The sequence below is a fragment of the Kogia breviceps genome, chromosome 8 (genome assembly GCF_026419965.1).
Source record: "Kogia breviceps isolate mKogBre1 chromosome 8, mKogBre1 haplotype 1, whole genome shotgun sequence".
Lineage (NCBI taxonomy): Eukaryota > Metazoa > Chordata > Mammalia > Artiodactyla > Physeteridae > Kogia > Kogia breviceps.
Window position 1 is genome coordinate 24079019 of NC_081317.1, and position 16492 is coordinate 24095510.

The window sequence follows — 16492 nt, forward strand, 5'->3', positions numbered from 1 at the left end:
ATCCACTTCCCAACCATTTTGCCCCCAGGGTAACTATTAATCTGAAATTAGTATTTATTATTACCTTAACTTTAGATTTTATTCTTACTGCTTTTACCTAGTGACATTAAAGGGAAAAAAATAGTTTGAATGTAATTCCCATTTTAATTTGCTCCTATTTTATCTGTAATTTAGGACATACCTGTACTGTAAGAGTCATACTTTTTCTAAAGTCATCTATATTTGCTAACTGACAGTAAAATTTCATGACATTTGAGGTCACTAATGGATTGTCATTATTTTGTTTAGAATATTTATCAGATTGTAAATTATAATTTGAAAGGTAAATATACCACGGTATGAGAATCCAAGCATAGATACAGTTTATATTCAAACTGACTGCCTTTTCTTAGATATGACAATAATAAACTCTTTCTATAAACAACAATGGTAATTAATATTGTTACTTAACTTTCTAAAGTGGTTTATAGCTTTCCCTGCTTTAATCATTATGCCCTAGTTTGCTTTGCAATGCTGAATATCTTGTCTTCATGATGTTGGAATACATATGTGTTTTTATTAAGTTGTGTTTGAAAGATAACTAATTCTCTTTTTTGTTTCTGTGCAGATGATCATCTGGCTGGAGAAGATGTTAGACAAAATAATTAGCATTTTCATCATATTTTTGTTAGTGATAGGAACCCTTCTTTTAGCCCTACTCCTGACTGCAAAGGTAGAGTACAACAATACTGTTATCATTAATAAACTCTTAATTGTTAGAATTTGTCATGTAGATAAGAAGCTAGCAGATGCAGGCATGGGAAATATTACTTTGCTTATAAGTATGTGTAACAGTTAAAGTATTTATGATTTTTGTATTACTAGTTTTGCCATGAATTTGCCTTATATATATATATATATATATATATATATATATATATATATATATATATATATATATATATATATATATATATATTGTGTGTGTGTGTGGTACGTGGGCTTCTTACTGCTGTGGCCTCTCCCGTTGCAGAGCATAGGCTCCAGACTCACAGGCTCAGCGGCCATGGCTCACGGGCCCAGCTGCTCCATGGCATGTGGGATCTTCCCAGACAAGGGCACGAACCCATGTCCCCTGCATCAGCAGTCAGACTCTCAACCACTGCGCCACCAGGGAAGCCCCCTTGCCTAATATATTTTTTAATGTGCATTTTTACTTATTTCATAAAAATCCTCTGAGGTAAATGCAGATGAAAAATTAAGATACTGAGGGAAAAGTGGCTTCTTCTGTCAGTAGGAGAACTACGATCTGGTCTCATGACTTCTAGTGTAGATCCTGTTTCCTAGATCAGAGTTCAGTTCCTTTCCTTCATGTCTCATTGGTTTTTCTGCTGAGTTACCATTAGGATATTTCTCACTTTCCAGATCCTTCCAGCTTGCATTTCCTCTCCCCCTTCTTAGTTTGCACTGCTGTAACAGAAAACCATAGACTGAGTGCCTTAAACAACTGACATTTCTCAGAGTTCTGGAGGCTGGAAGTCCCAGATGAAGGTGCCAGCATGGTCAAGTTCTTGGTAGAGGTCCTCTTCCTGGTTTATAGATGGCTGTTTTCTCCTTGTATTCTCACATGGTGGGGAGAAAGAACATGTGTCTCTTCTTATAAGGGCACTAATCCCATCATGAGAGCTTCACCCTCATGACCTAATTACTTCCCAAAGGCCCTACCTCACATTGGATGTTAGGATTTCAACATATGAATTTCGGGAGGATACAAAAATTTAGTCCATATCACCCCTCTTTCATCAAAGAAAATCTTTCTCCAAAGTGCAGCTAAAATTTTCTCTATAGTGATGTCTCTTACGGACTATTTAAAAAACGTTTATAATCTATTTAAATCTTTATATTGACTCTACTCAACTCTGCATCCCAGATTTTTATATGTTTTCCAGGAATTGTGATGCTTACATGAAATCATGGATATGAAAAATTTTCCTGTAGTGCTGTAGCGATATGGGAGTACCTGTTATCAGTAATCTAATATGCAGCAATTTACTAAAGGATTACACTGTTTCCTGCTATTTGACTTTCCACTTGCAAGTCCTGTTCTCAGTCATTCTTAGCCTCAGTATGCCCTGATCTTATCAACCTGCTCTCTCTGTACCTGTTTCAGTTTCAAGGCAGTTTTTATCTGTTCTTTGGATTTTTTTTTCTTTGGATTTTAATCACGTATAGTCACTTATTTAGACTCTACAGCCTTGTTTAGAGACCTTTCTTTGTTTTTGTCATATTTCACCTAAACTTGCCACTGCACGAGTTCCTAGTTCTTAGAGAAATCTTTCACCAGTATGGTCTTCCATTTTCCTTTTTTCTCTTTTTCCTCTCTCTTCTTCTATTCCACTCTCCCTTCTTTGTCCCTTTGAGTAGGGTCTTCTTGCCTGCCCATCTCAATTGTTCATCTTTCAAGTTCTTTTTCTTTGTTCATTCCATGCTTCAGTGAGCTTTTGCTTCCCTGAACTTTCATAACAAGTATTACTGAACCACTTTGTTGTGGTCTAGGGCTCATGCAAACTGAGCTCTTGAAGGAAATTTACTGGTTATCTAGTTCATTCTCCCAACCAATAAAAGGATAATTCTCTAAAACACCACGACAGCATCTATTTGAATGTCTAATAGACATCTCAGATGTAACATGTGAAAACTGAATTCCAGACCTCCCTTGCTTCTCTGTTCTTCTCACAGTCTTCCCATTTTGGTAAGTGACAGCTTCATTCTGCTTGCTCAGGTGAAAAGCCTCAGGGTCATTCTTGACTACTCTTTTTCTTTTATATCCACATCCAGTCTGTCAGAAAATCCTTTTTGCCTCCATTTTCCTGATATATCTTGGGGTAATAGCAGGGTGAGGATGTCAGGTAATTCCTTTCTGCCTAAAGCAAGGATAAAATGGTATAAAAATGACTATAAACACCATATCAGGGCATTGGAAAATGACCAGTTAGGCAATAATTTGAGGAGTATTTGCTCATGAAAAACTGCTACCACATCTGGTAAAAACACATAGTTTGTGGCTTTCTTGCTTGGAGTTACCTATCCTCATCTGCCTGGCATGAGCAGCAAAAACCTGCAGCTTTTCTTATGGGAGGTGGTGGATTTGGTTTGGGGCTGGCAAGAGAGAAGCTATGAATTAAAGGGGGAGATTCTGGAAGCAAGAGAGCCATAGAAGGGCTGAGATTAATAAATCACGCATTCTAGACTGGTATACGTGAGACCTCAAGGAGGCCTGTGAATATTGAAAGCCTGGGAGATTTGCAAATTTGTTGTGCCTTTGATTGTATTTCTCAACTCTCACACATCTCAGGCTGCAGAGGATGAAGCTTCTTAGTGCGAAGTGTCTGGCCATAACTTCTGTCAAAATTATTTGCTGTCTGTTAAGCTATTCAGATCTAGGGGAAACCCTTAGGCTTTTCAAAAAATAAAATAAAAGACATTGAGCAGAGACATGACAGGGAAGACAGACTGCAGTTTGAGTACAGATAAATTATTTGCTTACTGAAACAAAATAACAGCTCTCAGAGGTACAAAACAGAATCCAGAGTTGCTCTAACACATGTTTTAAAAAATGTATTTCATTTATTTATTTGACTGCACCATGTCTTAGTTGCAGCAAGCACGCTTCTTAGTTGTGGCATGTGGGCTCCTTAGTTGCAGCAGGTGAGCTCCTTAGTTGCGGCCAGTGAGCTCCTTAGTTGTGGCATGTGAACTCTTAGTTGCGGCATGCATGTGAGATCTAGTTCTCTGACCAGGGATTGAACCTGGGTCCCCTGCATTGGGAGCACAGAGTCTTAACCACTGCACCACCAGGGAAGTCCCTACAACTCATTTTTTTACATCCAATTTTTAATCAAAAATTAGACATCCAAAGAAACAGAAAAATGTGACTCAAGGGGGAAAAAACCCAAAGAATTAGACACTTAAATGGTCCACATGTTGGATTTAGCAGACAAAGAATTCAAAGCTGCTATTGTAAATGTGTTCAAAGAATTAAAGGAAAGTATGCTAATAATGAGTAAGCGAATGCAGACTCAACTGAGAAATGGAGACTATAAAACAGAACCAAATAGAAATCCTAGACTGAAATGAAACTGAAAAGAACAATAACAAATGAAAAATTACTAGATAGGCTCAACAGCAGATTTGCAATCCAGAAAAAAGAAACTAGTGAATTTGAAGAAAGATCAGTAGAAGCATACAATCTGAAGAACAAAAATTTTAAAAATATTGGAACCTCAGAGATCTGTGGGAGAATATCAACGTTTCTGTTAGAACCTAACAGACACATAATTGGCATCTGAGAAAGTGAGAAGAAAAAAAAAGTTGCAAAATACTTGAAATAATGGTGAAAAACTTCCCAAGTTTCATGAAAAACATTAACAGATCCAAGAAACATGACAAACCTTGAGCAGAATAAATACATAGAAACAAAAAATCACGCCTAGAAACATCATAGTCAAGCTACTAAAAGCCAAATAGAGAGAGAAAGAATCTTGAAGGAAGCAAGAGAAAAATTACACATCACACACTGGAGAACAACAAAACAATGAGTTAATTCTCATAATAAACAGTGAATCCGAGGAGGCATTGGAATGACATATTCAAAGTCTTGGGGGCAAAAGAAGTGGTCAACTAAGGATTTTATAATCAGTGAAACTATTATTTAAAAGTAAAGGCAAGATAAAAACATTTCTAGATAAACTGAAACTGAGAATTTGTTAATAAAGAGACCTGCACTATAAGAAATGCTAAAGGAGTTCCCTCAGACTGAAGAGAAATTACTCTAGAAATAACTCTACCAAAGGGAGAAATGAAGAGCACTTGGTAAATATCTAAGTATATGTAAAAGTTAAATTCTTCCCTCTCCTTCAGTTTGTTTGGACAACATATGCCTATTTAAAGAAAAATTATAACACTGTATTGTAGAGTTTATAGTATATGTAGATAAGTTACATATGTATAACCGTAGCATGAAGAAGAGGACTGGGAAATGGAACTAAACTGGTATGAAGTTTCTATAGATATTTTACTGGAAGTAAGTCGATACTAACTTGAAGTAAGCTGTAATAAATTAAAGGTATGATAAGGTTAAGATAAACAGCAACTACTAAATAACACAAATTTTAGGGGAAATAAAATAGTATACTAAAAAAAATAATTGCTTACCACAAAAGAAGGCAATAAAAGAGGAATAGTAGAGATGGGACAGATAGCAGATAGCAAAATGGCAGATCTATATCCAGTCATATCAGTGCGTATATTAAATATGAGGCAACTAAACAAAAGGCAGATTTTCAGACTGGATACGAAAAAGCAAGTTCCAGCTAAATGGTATCTGTAAGTGATATACTTTAAATTCAGAACCAAAAAGATTGATAGTAAAAGGATGAAAAAAGATATACGAAGCAAACTGTAAACATAAGAGACGTGGAGTGATTATATTAATATTAGACAATGTAGCTAAAACAAATATTACTGGAGACAAATGAGGACTTTTCATAATGATAAGGGTTAATACTGCAGTAAGATAAAAAAATTACAAATGTGTGTTCTAACACTAGAGCTCTAAAATACATGAAGCAGGGACTTCGCTTGTGGTCCAGTGGGTAAGACTTTGTGCTTCCAATGCAGGGGGCCTGGGTTTGAACCCTGGTCAGGGAACTAGATCCCGCATGCATGCCATAACTAAGAGTTCGCATGCTGCAACTAAGAAGTCCGCATGCCTCAAAAGATCCCTCATACTGCAACTAAGACCTGGCGCAGCCAAAAAAAAAAAAAAAAAAATCTAAAAAAATAAAATACACAAAGCAAAATGTTCAGAATTAAAAGGAAAAATAGGTGAATCAATGATTATAGTTGGGGATTCATTAATACTCTTCTTGGAATAGTTGACAAAATAAGTAGATAGAAAATTTGTAAGGATATAAAACATTGAAACACATTGTCAAGCGATTTGACCTAATTGACAAGAGCAGAATCATGTTCTTTTCAAGTAAACATGGAATACTCACCAAGATAAACCATGTGTTCAATACATTTATTTTTCAATTTTATTTTACTTATTGTTTTATACAGCATGTTCTTATTAGTTATTTTATACATATTAGTGTATATATGTGAATCCCAATCTCCCAATTCATCCCCCTGCCCACCTTCCCCACTTGGTGTCCATACGCTTGTTTTGTACATCTGTGTCTCTATTTCTGTCTTGCAAACTGGTTCATCTGTACCATTTTTCTAGATTCCACATATATGTGTTAATATACGATATTTTTTTTTCTCTTTCTGACTTACTTCACTCTGTATGACAGTCCCTAGGTCCATCCACATCTCTACAAATGACCCAATTTCATTCCCTTTTATGACTGAGTAATATTCCATTGTATATATGTACCACATCTTCTTTATCCATTCGTCTGTCAGTGGGTATTTAGGTTGCTTCCAAGACCTGGCTATTGTAAATAGTGCTGCAGTGAACATTGGGGTGCATGTGTCTTTTTGAATTATGGTTTTCTCTGGGTATATGCCCAGTATTGGGATTGCTGGGTCATATGGTAGTTTTATTTTTAGTTTTTTAAGGAAACTCCGTACTGTTCTCCATAGTGGCTGTATCAATTTACATTCCCACCAACAGTGCAGGAGGGTTCCCTTTTCTCCACACCCTCTCCAGTATTTGTTGTTTGTACATTTTCTGATGATGCCCATTCTAACTGGTGTGAGGTGATACCTCATAGTAGTTTTGATTGGCATTTCTCTAATAATCAGTGATGCTGAGCAGCTTTTCAAGTGCCTCTTGGCCATCTGTATGTCTTCTTTGGAGAAATGTCTATTTAGGTCTGCTGCCCATTTTTTTGACTAGGTGTTTTTTTGTTTGTTTGTTTGTTTGTTTAATATTGAGCTGCATGAGCTGTTTGTGTAGTTTGGAGATTAATCCTTTGTCCATTGATTCGTTTGCAAATATTTTCTCTCATTCTGAGGGGTTGTCTTTTCCTCTTGTTTATAGTTTCCTTTGCTGTGCAAAAGCTTTTAAGTTTCATTAGGTCCCATTTGTTTATTTGTTTATTTTTATTTTTTATCTTTTTTTTGTGGTATGCGGGCCTCTCACTGTTGTGACCTCTCCTGTTGTGGAGCATAGGCTCCGGATGCACAGGCTCAATGGCCATGGCTCATGGGCCCAGCTGCTCCACGACATGTGGGATCTTCCCAGACCGGGGCACGAACCCGTGTCCCCTGCATCAGCAGGCGGACTCTCAACCACTGCGCCACCAGGGAAGCCCCCATTTGTTTATTTTTGTTTCCATTACTCTAGGAGGTGAGTCAAAAAAGATCTTGCTGTGATTTATGTCAAAGCATGTTCTTCCTATGTTTTCCTCTAAGTTTTATAGTGTCCGGTCTTACATTTAGGTCTTTAATCCATTTTGAGTTTATTTTTGTGTATGGTGTTAGGGAATGTTCTAATTTCATTCTTTTACATGTAGCTGTCCAGTTTTCCCAGTGCCGCCTGTTGAAGAGACTTTTTTCCATTGTATATCCTTGCCTCCTTTGTCATAGATTAGTTGACTGTAGGTGCGTGGGGTTATCTCTGGGCTTTCTATCCTGTTCCATTGATCTATATTTCTGTTTTTATGCCAGTACCATATTGTCTTGATTACTGTAACTTTGTAGTATATTCTGAAGTCAGGGAGTCTGATTCCTCCAGCTCTGTTTTTCTTTCTCAAGATTGCTTTGGTTATTTGGGGTCTTTTGTGTTTCCATACAAATTGTGAAAATTTTTGTTCTAGTTCTGTGAAAAATGCCATTGGTAGTTTGATAGGGATTGCATTGAATCTGTAGATTGCTTTGGGTAGTATAGTCATTTTCACAATGTTGCTTCTTCCAGTCCAAGAACATGGTATATCTCTCCATCTGTTTGTGTCATCTTTGATTTCTTTCATCAGTTTCTTATAGTTTTCTGAGTACAGGTCTTTTACTTCCTTAGGTAGGTTTATTCCTAGGTATTTTATTCTTTTTGTTCTGATGGTGAATGGGATTGTTTCTTTAATTTCTCTCTGATCTTTTGTTGTTAGTGTATAGGAATGCAAGAAATTTCTGTGCATTAATTTTGTATCCTGCAACTTTACCAAATTCATTGATTAGCTGTAGTAGTTTTCTGGTAGCATCTTTAGGATTCTCTGTGTATAGTGTCATGTCATCTGCAGACAGTGACAGTTTTACTCTTCTTTTCCGATTTGGATTCCTTTTATTTCTTTTTCTTCTCTAATTGCCATGGCTAGAAGTTCCAGAACTACGTTAAATAATAGTGGTGAGGTTGGACATCCTTGTCTTGTTCCTGATCTTAGAGGAAATGCTTTCTGTTTTTCATCATTGAGAGTGATGTATACTGTGGTTTTGTCATATATGGCCTTTGTTATATTGAGGTAGGTTCCCTCTATGCCCACTTTCTGGTGAGTTTTTATTATAAATGTGTATTGAATTTTGTCAAAAGCTTTTTCTGCATCTATTGAGATGATTGAAGGTCTTTATCCTTCAATTTGATAATATGGTGTACCACATTGATTGATTTGCATTTATTGAAGAATCCTTGCATCCCTGGGATAAATCCTACTTGATCATGGTGTATGATCATTTTAATGTGTTGTTGGAGTCTGTTTGCTAGTATTTTGTTGAGGATTCTTGCATCTATATTCATCAGTGATATTGGTCTGTAATTTTCTTTTTTTAAAAAATAGTATCTTTGTCTGATTTTGGTATCAGGATGATGGTGGCCTCAAAGAATGAGTTTGGAAGTATTCCTTCCTCTGCAATTTTTGGAAGTGTTTGAGAAGGATGGGTGTTAGCTCTTCTCTAATGGTTTGATAGAATTCACCTGTGAAGCCATCTGATCCTGGGCTTTTTGTTTGTTGGAAGATTTTTAATCACAGTTTCAATTTCATTCCTTGTGATTGGTCTGTTCATATTTTCTGTTATTTCCTGGTTCAGTCTTGGAAGGTTATACCTTTCTCAGAATTTGTTCGTTTCTTCCAGGTTGTCCATTTTATTGGCATAGAGTTGCTTATAGAAGTCTCTTATGATGCTTTGTATTTCTGCGGTGTCAGTTGTAACTTCTCCTTTTTCATTTCTAATTTTATTGATTTGATTTGAGTCCTCTCCCTCTTTTTCTTGAAGAGTCTGGCTAAAGGTTTATCAATTTTGTTTTCAAAGAACCAGCTTTTAGTTTTATTGATCTTTGCTATTGTTTTCTTTGTTTCTATTTCATTTATTTCTGCTCTGATCTTATGATTTCTTTCCTTCTGCTAACTTTGGGTTTTGTTTGTTTTTCTTTCTCTAGTTCCTCTAGATGTAAGGTTAGATTGTTTATTTGAAATATTTCTTGTTTCTTGAGGTAGGATTTTATTGCTATAAAATTCCCTCTTAGAACTGCTTTTGCTGCATCCCATAAGTTTTGGATCATCCTGTTTTCATTGTCATTTGTTTCTAGGTATTTTTTGATTTCCTCTTTGATTTCTTCAGTGATCTGTTGGTTATTTAGTAACGTATTGTTTAGTCTCCATGTATTTGTGTTTTTTACATTTTTTTCCCTGTAATTGATTTCTAATCTTACAGCATTGTGGTCGGAAAAGTTGCTTGTTATGATTTCAGTTGTCTTAAATTTACTGAGGCTTGATTTGTGGGCCAAGATATGATCTATCCTGGAGAATGTTCCGTGTGCAGTTGAGAAGAAAGTGTACTATGCTGTTTTCAGATGGCATGTCCTATAAATATCAATTAAATATGTCTGAGCTGTTGTGTCATTTAAAGCTTGTGTTTCCTTATTAATTTTCTGTCTGGATGATCTGTCCATTAGTGTAAGTGAGGTGTTAAAATTCCCCCACTGTTTTTGTGTTACTGATGATTTCCTCTTTTATAGCTGTTAGCATTTGCCTTATGTATTGAGGTGCTCCTTTGTTGGGTGCATATATATTTATAATTGTTATATCTTCTTCTTGGATTGGTCCCTTGGCCATTATGCAGTTTCCTTCCTTATCTCTTGTAACATTCTTTATTTTAAAGTCTGTTTTATCTGATATGAGTATTGCTACTCCAGCTTTCTTCTGATTTCCATTTGCATGGAATATCTTCTTCCATCCCCTCACTTCCAGTCTGTATGTGTCCCTAGGTCTGAAGTGGGTCTCTTGTAGATGCAATATATACTGGTCTTGTTTTTGTATCCATTCAGCAAGCCTGTGTCTTTTGGCTGAAGCATTTAATCCATTTACATTTAAGGTAATTATTGATATGTATGTTCCTATTACCATTTTCTTAATTGTTTTGGGTTTGTTTTTGTAGGTCCTTTTCTTCTCTTGTGTTTCCCACTAAGAGAAGTTCCTTTAGCATTTGTTGTAGAGCTGGTTTGGTGGTGCTGAATTCTCTTAGCTTTTGCTTGTCTGTAAAGCTTTTGATTTCTCTGTCAAATCTGAATGAGATCCTTGCCAGGTAGAGTAATCTTGGTTGTAGTTTTTTCCCTTTCATCACCCTAAGTATATTGTGCCTCTCCCTTCTGGCTTGTAGAGTTTCTGCTGAGAAATCAGCTGTTAACCTTATGGGAGTTCCCTTGTATGTTGTCATTTTTCCCTTGTTGCTTTTAATAATTTTTCTTTCTCTTTAATTTTTGTCAATTTGATTACTATGTGTCTCAGTGTGTTTATCCTAGGGTTTATCTTGCCTGGGTCTCTCTGCACTTCCTGGACTTGCATGGCTATTTCCTTTCCCATGTTAGGGATGTTCTCGACTATAATCTCTTCAAATATTTTCTTGGGTCCTTTCTCTCTCTCTTCTCCTTCTGGGACCCCTATAATGGAAACGTTGTTGTGTTTAATGTTGTCCCAGACAGAGGTCTCTTAGGCTGTCTTCTTTTCTTTTCATTCTTTTTTCTTTATTCTGTTCCTTGGCAGTGGATTCCACCATTCTGTCTTCTAGGTCTGTTCTTCTGCCTGTTATTCTGCTATTGATTCTTTCTAGTGTATTTTTCATTTCAGTTATTGTTTATCTCTGTTTGTTCTTTAATTCTTCTAGGTCTTTGTTAAACATTTCTTGCATCTTCTCGATCTTTGCCTCCATTCTGTTTCCAAAGTCCTGAATCATCTTCACTATCATTATTCTGTGTTCTTTTTCTGGAAGGTTGCCTATCTCTACTTCATTTAGTTGTTTTTCTGGGGTTTTATCTTGTTCCTTCTTCTGGGGAAGGTTGCCTATCTCTACTTCATTTAGTTGTTTTTCTGGGGTTTTATCTTGTTCCTTCTTCTGGGACATAGTCCTCTGCCTTTTCATTTTGTCTATATTTCTGTGATTGTGGTTTTCATTCCACAGGCTGCAGAATTGTAGTTTTTTTTTTTTTTTTTTTTGCGGTATGCTATGCGGGCCTCTCACTGTTGTGGCCTCTCCCATTGCGGAGCACAGGCTCCGGACGCGCTGTAGTTTTTTGTTTGTTTGTTTGTTTTGTTTTTTTTTGCGGTATGCGGGCCTCTCACTGTTGTGGCCTCTTCCACTGCGGAGCACAGGCTCTGGATGCACAGGCTCAGCGGCCATGGCTCAAAGGCTCAGCCGCTCCGCGGCATGTGGGATCTTCCTGGACCGGGGCACGAACCCATGTCCCCTGCGTCAGCAGGCGGACTCTCAACCACTGTGCCACCAGGGAAGCCCCTGAATTGTAGTTCTTGCTTCTCCTGTCTGCCCTCTGGTGGATGAGGTTATCTAAGAGACTTGTGCAAGCTTCATGATGGGAGGGAGTGGTGGTGGGTTGAGCTGGGTTTTGCACTGGCAGGCAGAGCTGAGGAAAACTTTAATCTGCTTGTCTGCTCATGGGTGGGGTTGGGTTCCTTCCCTGTTGGTTTTTTGGCCTGAGGTGACCCAGCACTGGAGCCTACCTGACTCTTTGGTGGGGCCAATGGCAGACTCTGGGAGGGCTCACACCAAGGAGTACTTCCCAGAACTTCTGCTACCAGTGTCCTTGTCCCCTTAGTGAGCCACAGCCACCCCCTGCCTCTGCAGGAGACCCTCCAACACTAGCAGGTAGGTCTGGTTCAGTCTTCTATGGGGTCTCTGCTCTTTCCCCTGGGTCCTGATAAGCACACGATTTTGTGTGTGCCCTCCAATAGTGAGTCTCTGTTTCCCCCAGTCCTGTCAAAGTCCTGAAATCAAATCCCACTAGCCTTCAAAGTCTGGTTCTCTGGGAATTCCTTCTTCCGTTTCTGGACCCTCAAGTTGGAAATCTTGACGTGGGACTCAGAATCTTCACTCCAGTGGGTGTACTTCTGTGGTATGATTGTTCTCCAGTTTGTGAGTCACCCACCCAGCGGTTATGGGATTTGATTTAATTGTGATTCTGCCCCTCCTACCATCTCATTGCGGCTTTTCCTTTGTCTTTGGATGTGTGGTATTTTTTTTTGGTGAGTTCCAGTGTCTTCCTGTCAATGATTGTTCAGCAGTTAGCTGTGATTCCAGTACTCTTGCAAGAGGGAGTGAGCGCACGTACTTCTACTCTGCCATCTTGAACCAATCTCCATTTAATACTTTTAAAAATAGTAAAATCATATAGAACATGTTCCCTGACATTGGCTTCTCCTTTTTTATCCCCCTCATTTTGTTGATTACTGAGCAAGGTAAATTCTGAGATTCATTTTCACTTGGGTTACTTTACTCACAAACCTTACTCGGTTGATTATTTCCCTGTATGTCTCTCATTGCCTTATAATTCTAAAGCCCTTGTAGTGTTGATAGTGCATACACACACACACACACACACACACACACACACACACACATGCTATACACACATAGACTTATGTGAACTAAATATATCTATATATTTATATTGTATGTATTTGGAAGTATTTGTATCTATTTACATTTCTCCCCCCATTGTTGAGCTTGAAGACAGGGAGCTGTTCTGCACAATTTATTTCCCATAGTGTGTATCCTAGGACATTATGGATAGCGGCTATTCAGTGGAGGTTTCTAAATTAATTGAAACTAAGATGTATAATTACTTGACTCTAAAAGCATTGTTCCAATAATAGTGTAGAAAATAAATGTTCAATTGGGTTTAATTTTTATTGAGATTCTTTTCTCTTCTTATCCATAATACAGGTACATCAAGAGAGTGTACACATGATTGAAGTCACAAGCAATTTGATTAATGAAACTCTAGCAAATCACCCTGAGTGGGCAAAGTAAGAATGTTGTTTTGACAAAAATAGAGATGGATGGCCAAGGTCCTATGTCTCTTTACATGAAATGATCTTCTACCTTGGAAGAGAAAAGAATTTGCCAAGGGTTTGATGAATGTTGTCATTTTTGCTTAAGAATAGCATGTAATGGGATGGTGGGGAGCGGGGAGTGCATATATTTGAATTGAGATTCACAGTTTTCCACATGTTTGTGACTTACTAAGCTTTCACCTACATTGTGTTATGTGTTCCTCAGTAGGTTGAAGAGATTATCCCCATTTCACAGATGAGGAGGCAGGAATTTGTGACAGTCCCCCATGGCACAGTCAGCAGTGTTCCTATATTGTATCGTTTTTGCGGCAGGGTTGCAAACCGAGGCTCAGGGCCAAATCTAGCCACCTGTTCTTATAGAGATTTATTGGAACAACCTGTACCCATTGTTGTCTGTAGCTGTTTTGGGGCTACAAAGGCAGACAGAATTGAGTAGTTGTGATACAGATTATATGTTCTGAAAAGCCTAAAATATTTATTTACATTCTGGCCCTTTACAGAAGAAATCTGCCAACCCATGTCTAAGAGGATCTCTTTGTGTACTTGTTTAGTTTGGCTTCTGTTAGAGGGTTTTTATGTCTTTGTGGAGAGTGTTCAGCTGGACTATGCTGTTCATCTAATTGAACTTGATGACAAATTACATGACCTTTTTTACTAACCCCAAGGCGGTCATTAATTTATGTTAGGAAATACCCTGCCAGTTTTAGGATTATAAATTGAGATTTAACTTGGTTTTTTCCTTTGACTTGACTTTATTTCTTTATTTCTTTTTTATTTCTTTTTTATTTATTTTTTCTTTTTGCGGTACACGGGCCTCTCACTGTTGTGGCCTCTCCCGTTGCAGAGCACAGGCTCCGGACGCACAGGCTCAACGACCATGGCTCACGGGCCCAGCCGCTCCGCGGCATGTGGGATCCTCCCAGACCAGGGCACGAACCCGTGTCTCCTGCATTGGCAGGCGTACTCTCAACCACTGCGCTACCAGGAAGCCCGACTTTATTTCTTTATATAAAAGCTGCTTAGGACATTTCTCTTTTTCTTTTTTTTTAAAATAAATTTATTTATTTTATATTTGGCTGCTTTGGGTCTTCATAGCTGCACGAGGGCTTTCTCTTGTTGCGGTAAGTGGGAGCCACTCCGTTGCGGTGCGCGGACTTCTCATTTCAGTGGCCTCCCTTGTTGTGGAGCACGGGCTCCAGGCGTGTGGGCTTCAGTAGTTGTGGCACGCAGGCTCAGCAGCTGTGGCTTGCGGGCTCTAGAGTGTAGGCTCAGTAGCTGTGGCGCACGGGCTCAGCTGCTCCGCGTCATGTGGGGTCTTCCCGGGCAAGGGCTCGAATCCACGTCCCCTGCACTGGCAGGTGGATTCCCAAACACTGCACCATCTGGGAAGCCTCAGGACATTTCTTGAACTTGGTTTAGAATCATATCTGAATATTCTCAGAAGGACTTCTGTTATATTTCTACCCACTTATCTCCTATTACCTAGAGCATACTCAGTGTTGAATACTCAATATTCAACATACCAAGAATATTGTTCTCAATATTTCTGATTAGTTACAAACTGTAGTATATCCATTCAAAGGAACGATACTTAGCATTAAACAAAAATGAACTGTCAGTTCAAGCAGCAATGTGGATGAATCTCAGAATAATTATGGTGAATGAAAGAAGTCAAGCAAAAGAGAGTTTATATGATATGACTCCGTTTATGTTAAGTTCTAGAAAACACTAATCTAGTGACAGATAGATAAGTGGCTGTCTGTGGTAGGGGTGGGTTCCAGGGAGGGAGTACAGAGGGGCGCAAGGAAACTTTTCAGAGTGATAGGTATGTTCATTGTCTTAGTGAAGGATATAAGATGATGGTGGATTCACCAAGATAGGAAGCAGAGAAACAGATATGGTGGGAAAACAAATTCACTTACTTTTTACCTGATGAGTTTGAGGTGTTATGGTAAATGTCAACAGAAGCATCTAGTAAGCTATTGATTATGTTGGTGTACAGTTCAGGCGAGTGATCTGGAGTGAAGTTAAAAAACTGGCAGCCTTAATTATCTCCTTAGAAGAGGGCTCTTTTTCTTTGGTGGTCATTCTTCTGTAGGGGAAATAAGTCCAAAGCCCTTTTGTACTGGTTTTCAATTGTAATAATACTATCTCTACTATTGTTTTGAAGGCACACACAAACTGGGGAGCCCCAGATCAGAGTAGTTCAGAAAGTTGGTTGTTTTTTGTTTTTAAATTTGGGAATAATTATAAAGTTCACAGGGACTTTCAAAGAAATGTATCGGGAGGTCCCCTGGACTCTTTGCCCCACCTTCTCTACTGTTGTTGTTATCTTGTATAACTATACAATAACCCAAACAGGAAATTGACATTTCACTAGTTCTACATGCACTAGTGTATGTATGTGTGCATGTATATTATATGTGTTCTCTGCAGTTTTATCATGTTTCCTGTTAGCTATCAACACCATGTCTAGATACAGCACTGTTCCATCACCACAAGCCTCCCTCATGCCATCCCTTTTAGCCACACCTACCCTCTACCTCCTCCTCCAACATATTCCTAACCCTTGGCAACCAGTATTTTGTTCTCCATATCTATAATGTTGTTTGATGAATGATACATAAATCTAATCATAGAGTATGCAGCCTTGTGAGATTGACTTTTTTTCACTTAGCATAATTCCCTTGAAGTCCACTGAAGATGTTGTATGTAGCAATAAGTATGTTCCTTTTTATTGCTGAATAATATTATATGCAGGAAAGAATTTAAAAACTATTTAGACTTCAGTAATTTGTGGGAGGTCTGATTCTTTTGCAGCAGTTTAGGGGGGTGGTCATGAATTAATAGTTTCTTGCAAATCTCAGTACTCAGTGGATTCTTGTCCTGAAGATGGCAGTTGACCTTGTGGGAAATTCATGTGGGTGCTCTTAGTGGAGGTGATACAGTTAAGAATTGATTAGATATACTTTCTTCCAGTGTGGTACACATTTTATGTGCCCTACATAGGTAACTCGACTTCCTGTGGATGTGCTTGGTGAGCTGAAGTATAAATTAGAAAGACTCAGGGTAGGGTCAGCCTAGTAGAGCTTCAAAGAAAATGAAGTTGAAGTTGGAACACATCTTACTTCTTTTCCTGGACAGTATTGTTAGTCTAGAACTCATTTTCTACTTACTACTCACCAGTCTCAAGCCTGTTGATTCTCAGG

The 16492-nt window shown here is 38.2% G+C and overlaps 1 protein-coding gene across 2 annotated transcripts in view; it reads left to right on the forward strand.

Moving 5' to 3' along the window:
* TMEM245 (transmembrane protein 245) overlaps nucleotides 1-16492 on the forward strand; it is a 104646-nt gene that overhangs the window by 35470 nt on the left and 52684 nt on the right. For both annotated transcript variants that reach the window (XM_067040994.1, XM_067040995.1), the window contains 2 exons: nucleotides 608-712; nucleotides 13153-13235. In XM_067040994.1, coding sequence (XP_066897095.1) covers nucleotides 608-712; nucleotides 13153-13235 — 188 coding nt within the window. The remainder of the gene's footprint in view (nucleotides 1-607; nucleotides 713-13152; nucleotides 13236-16492) is intronic.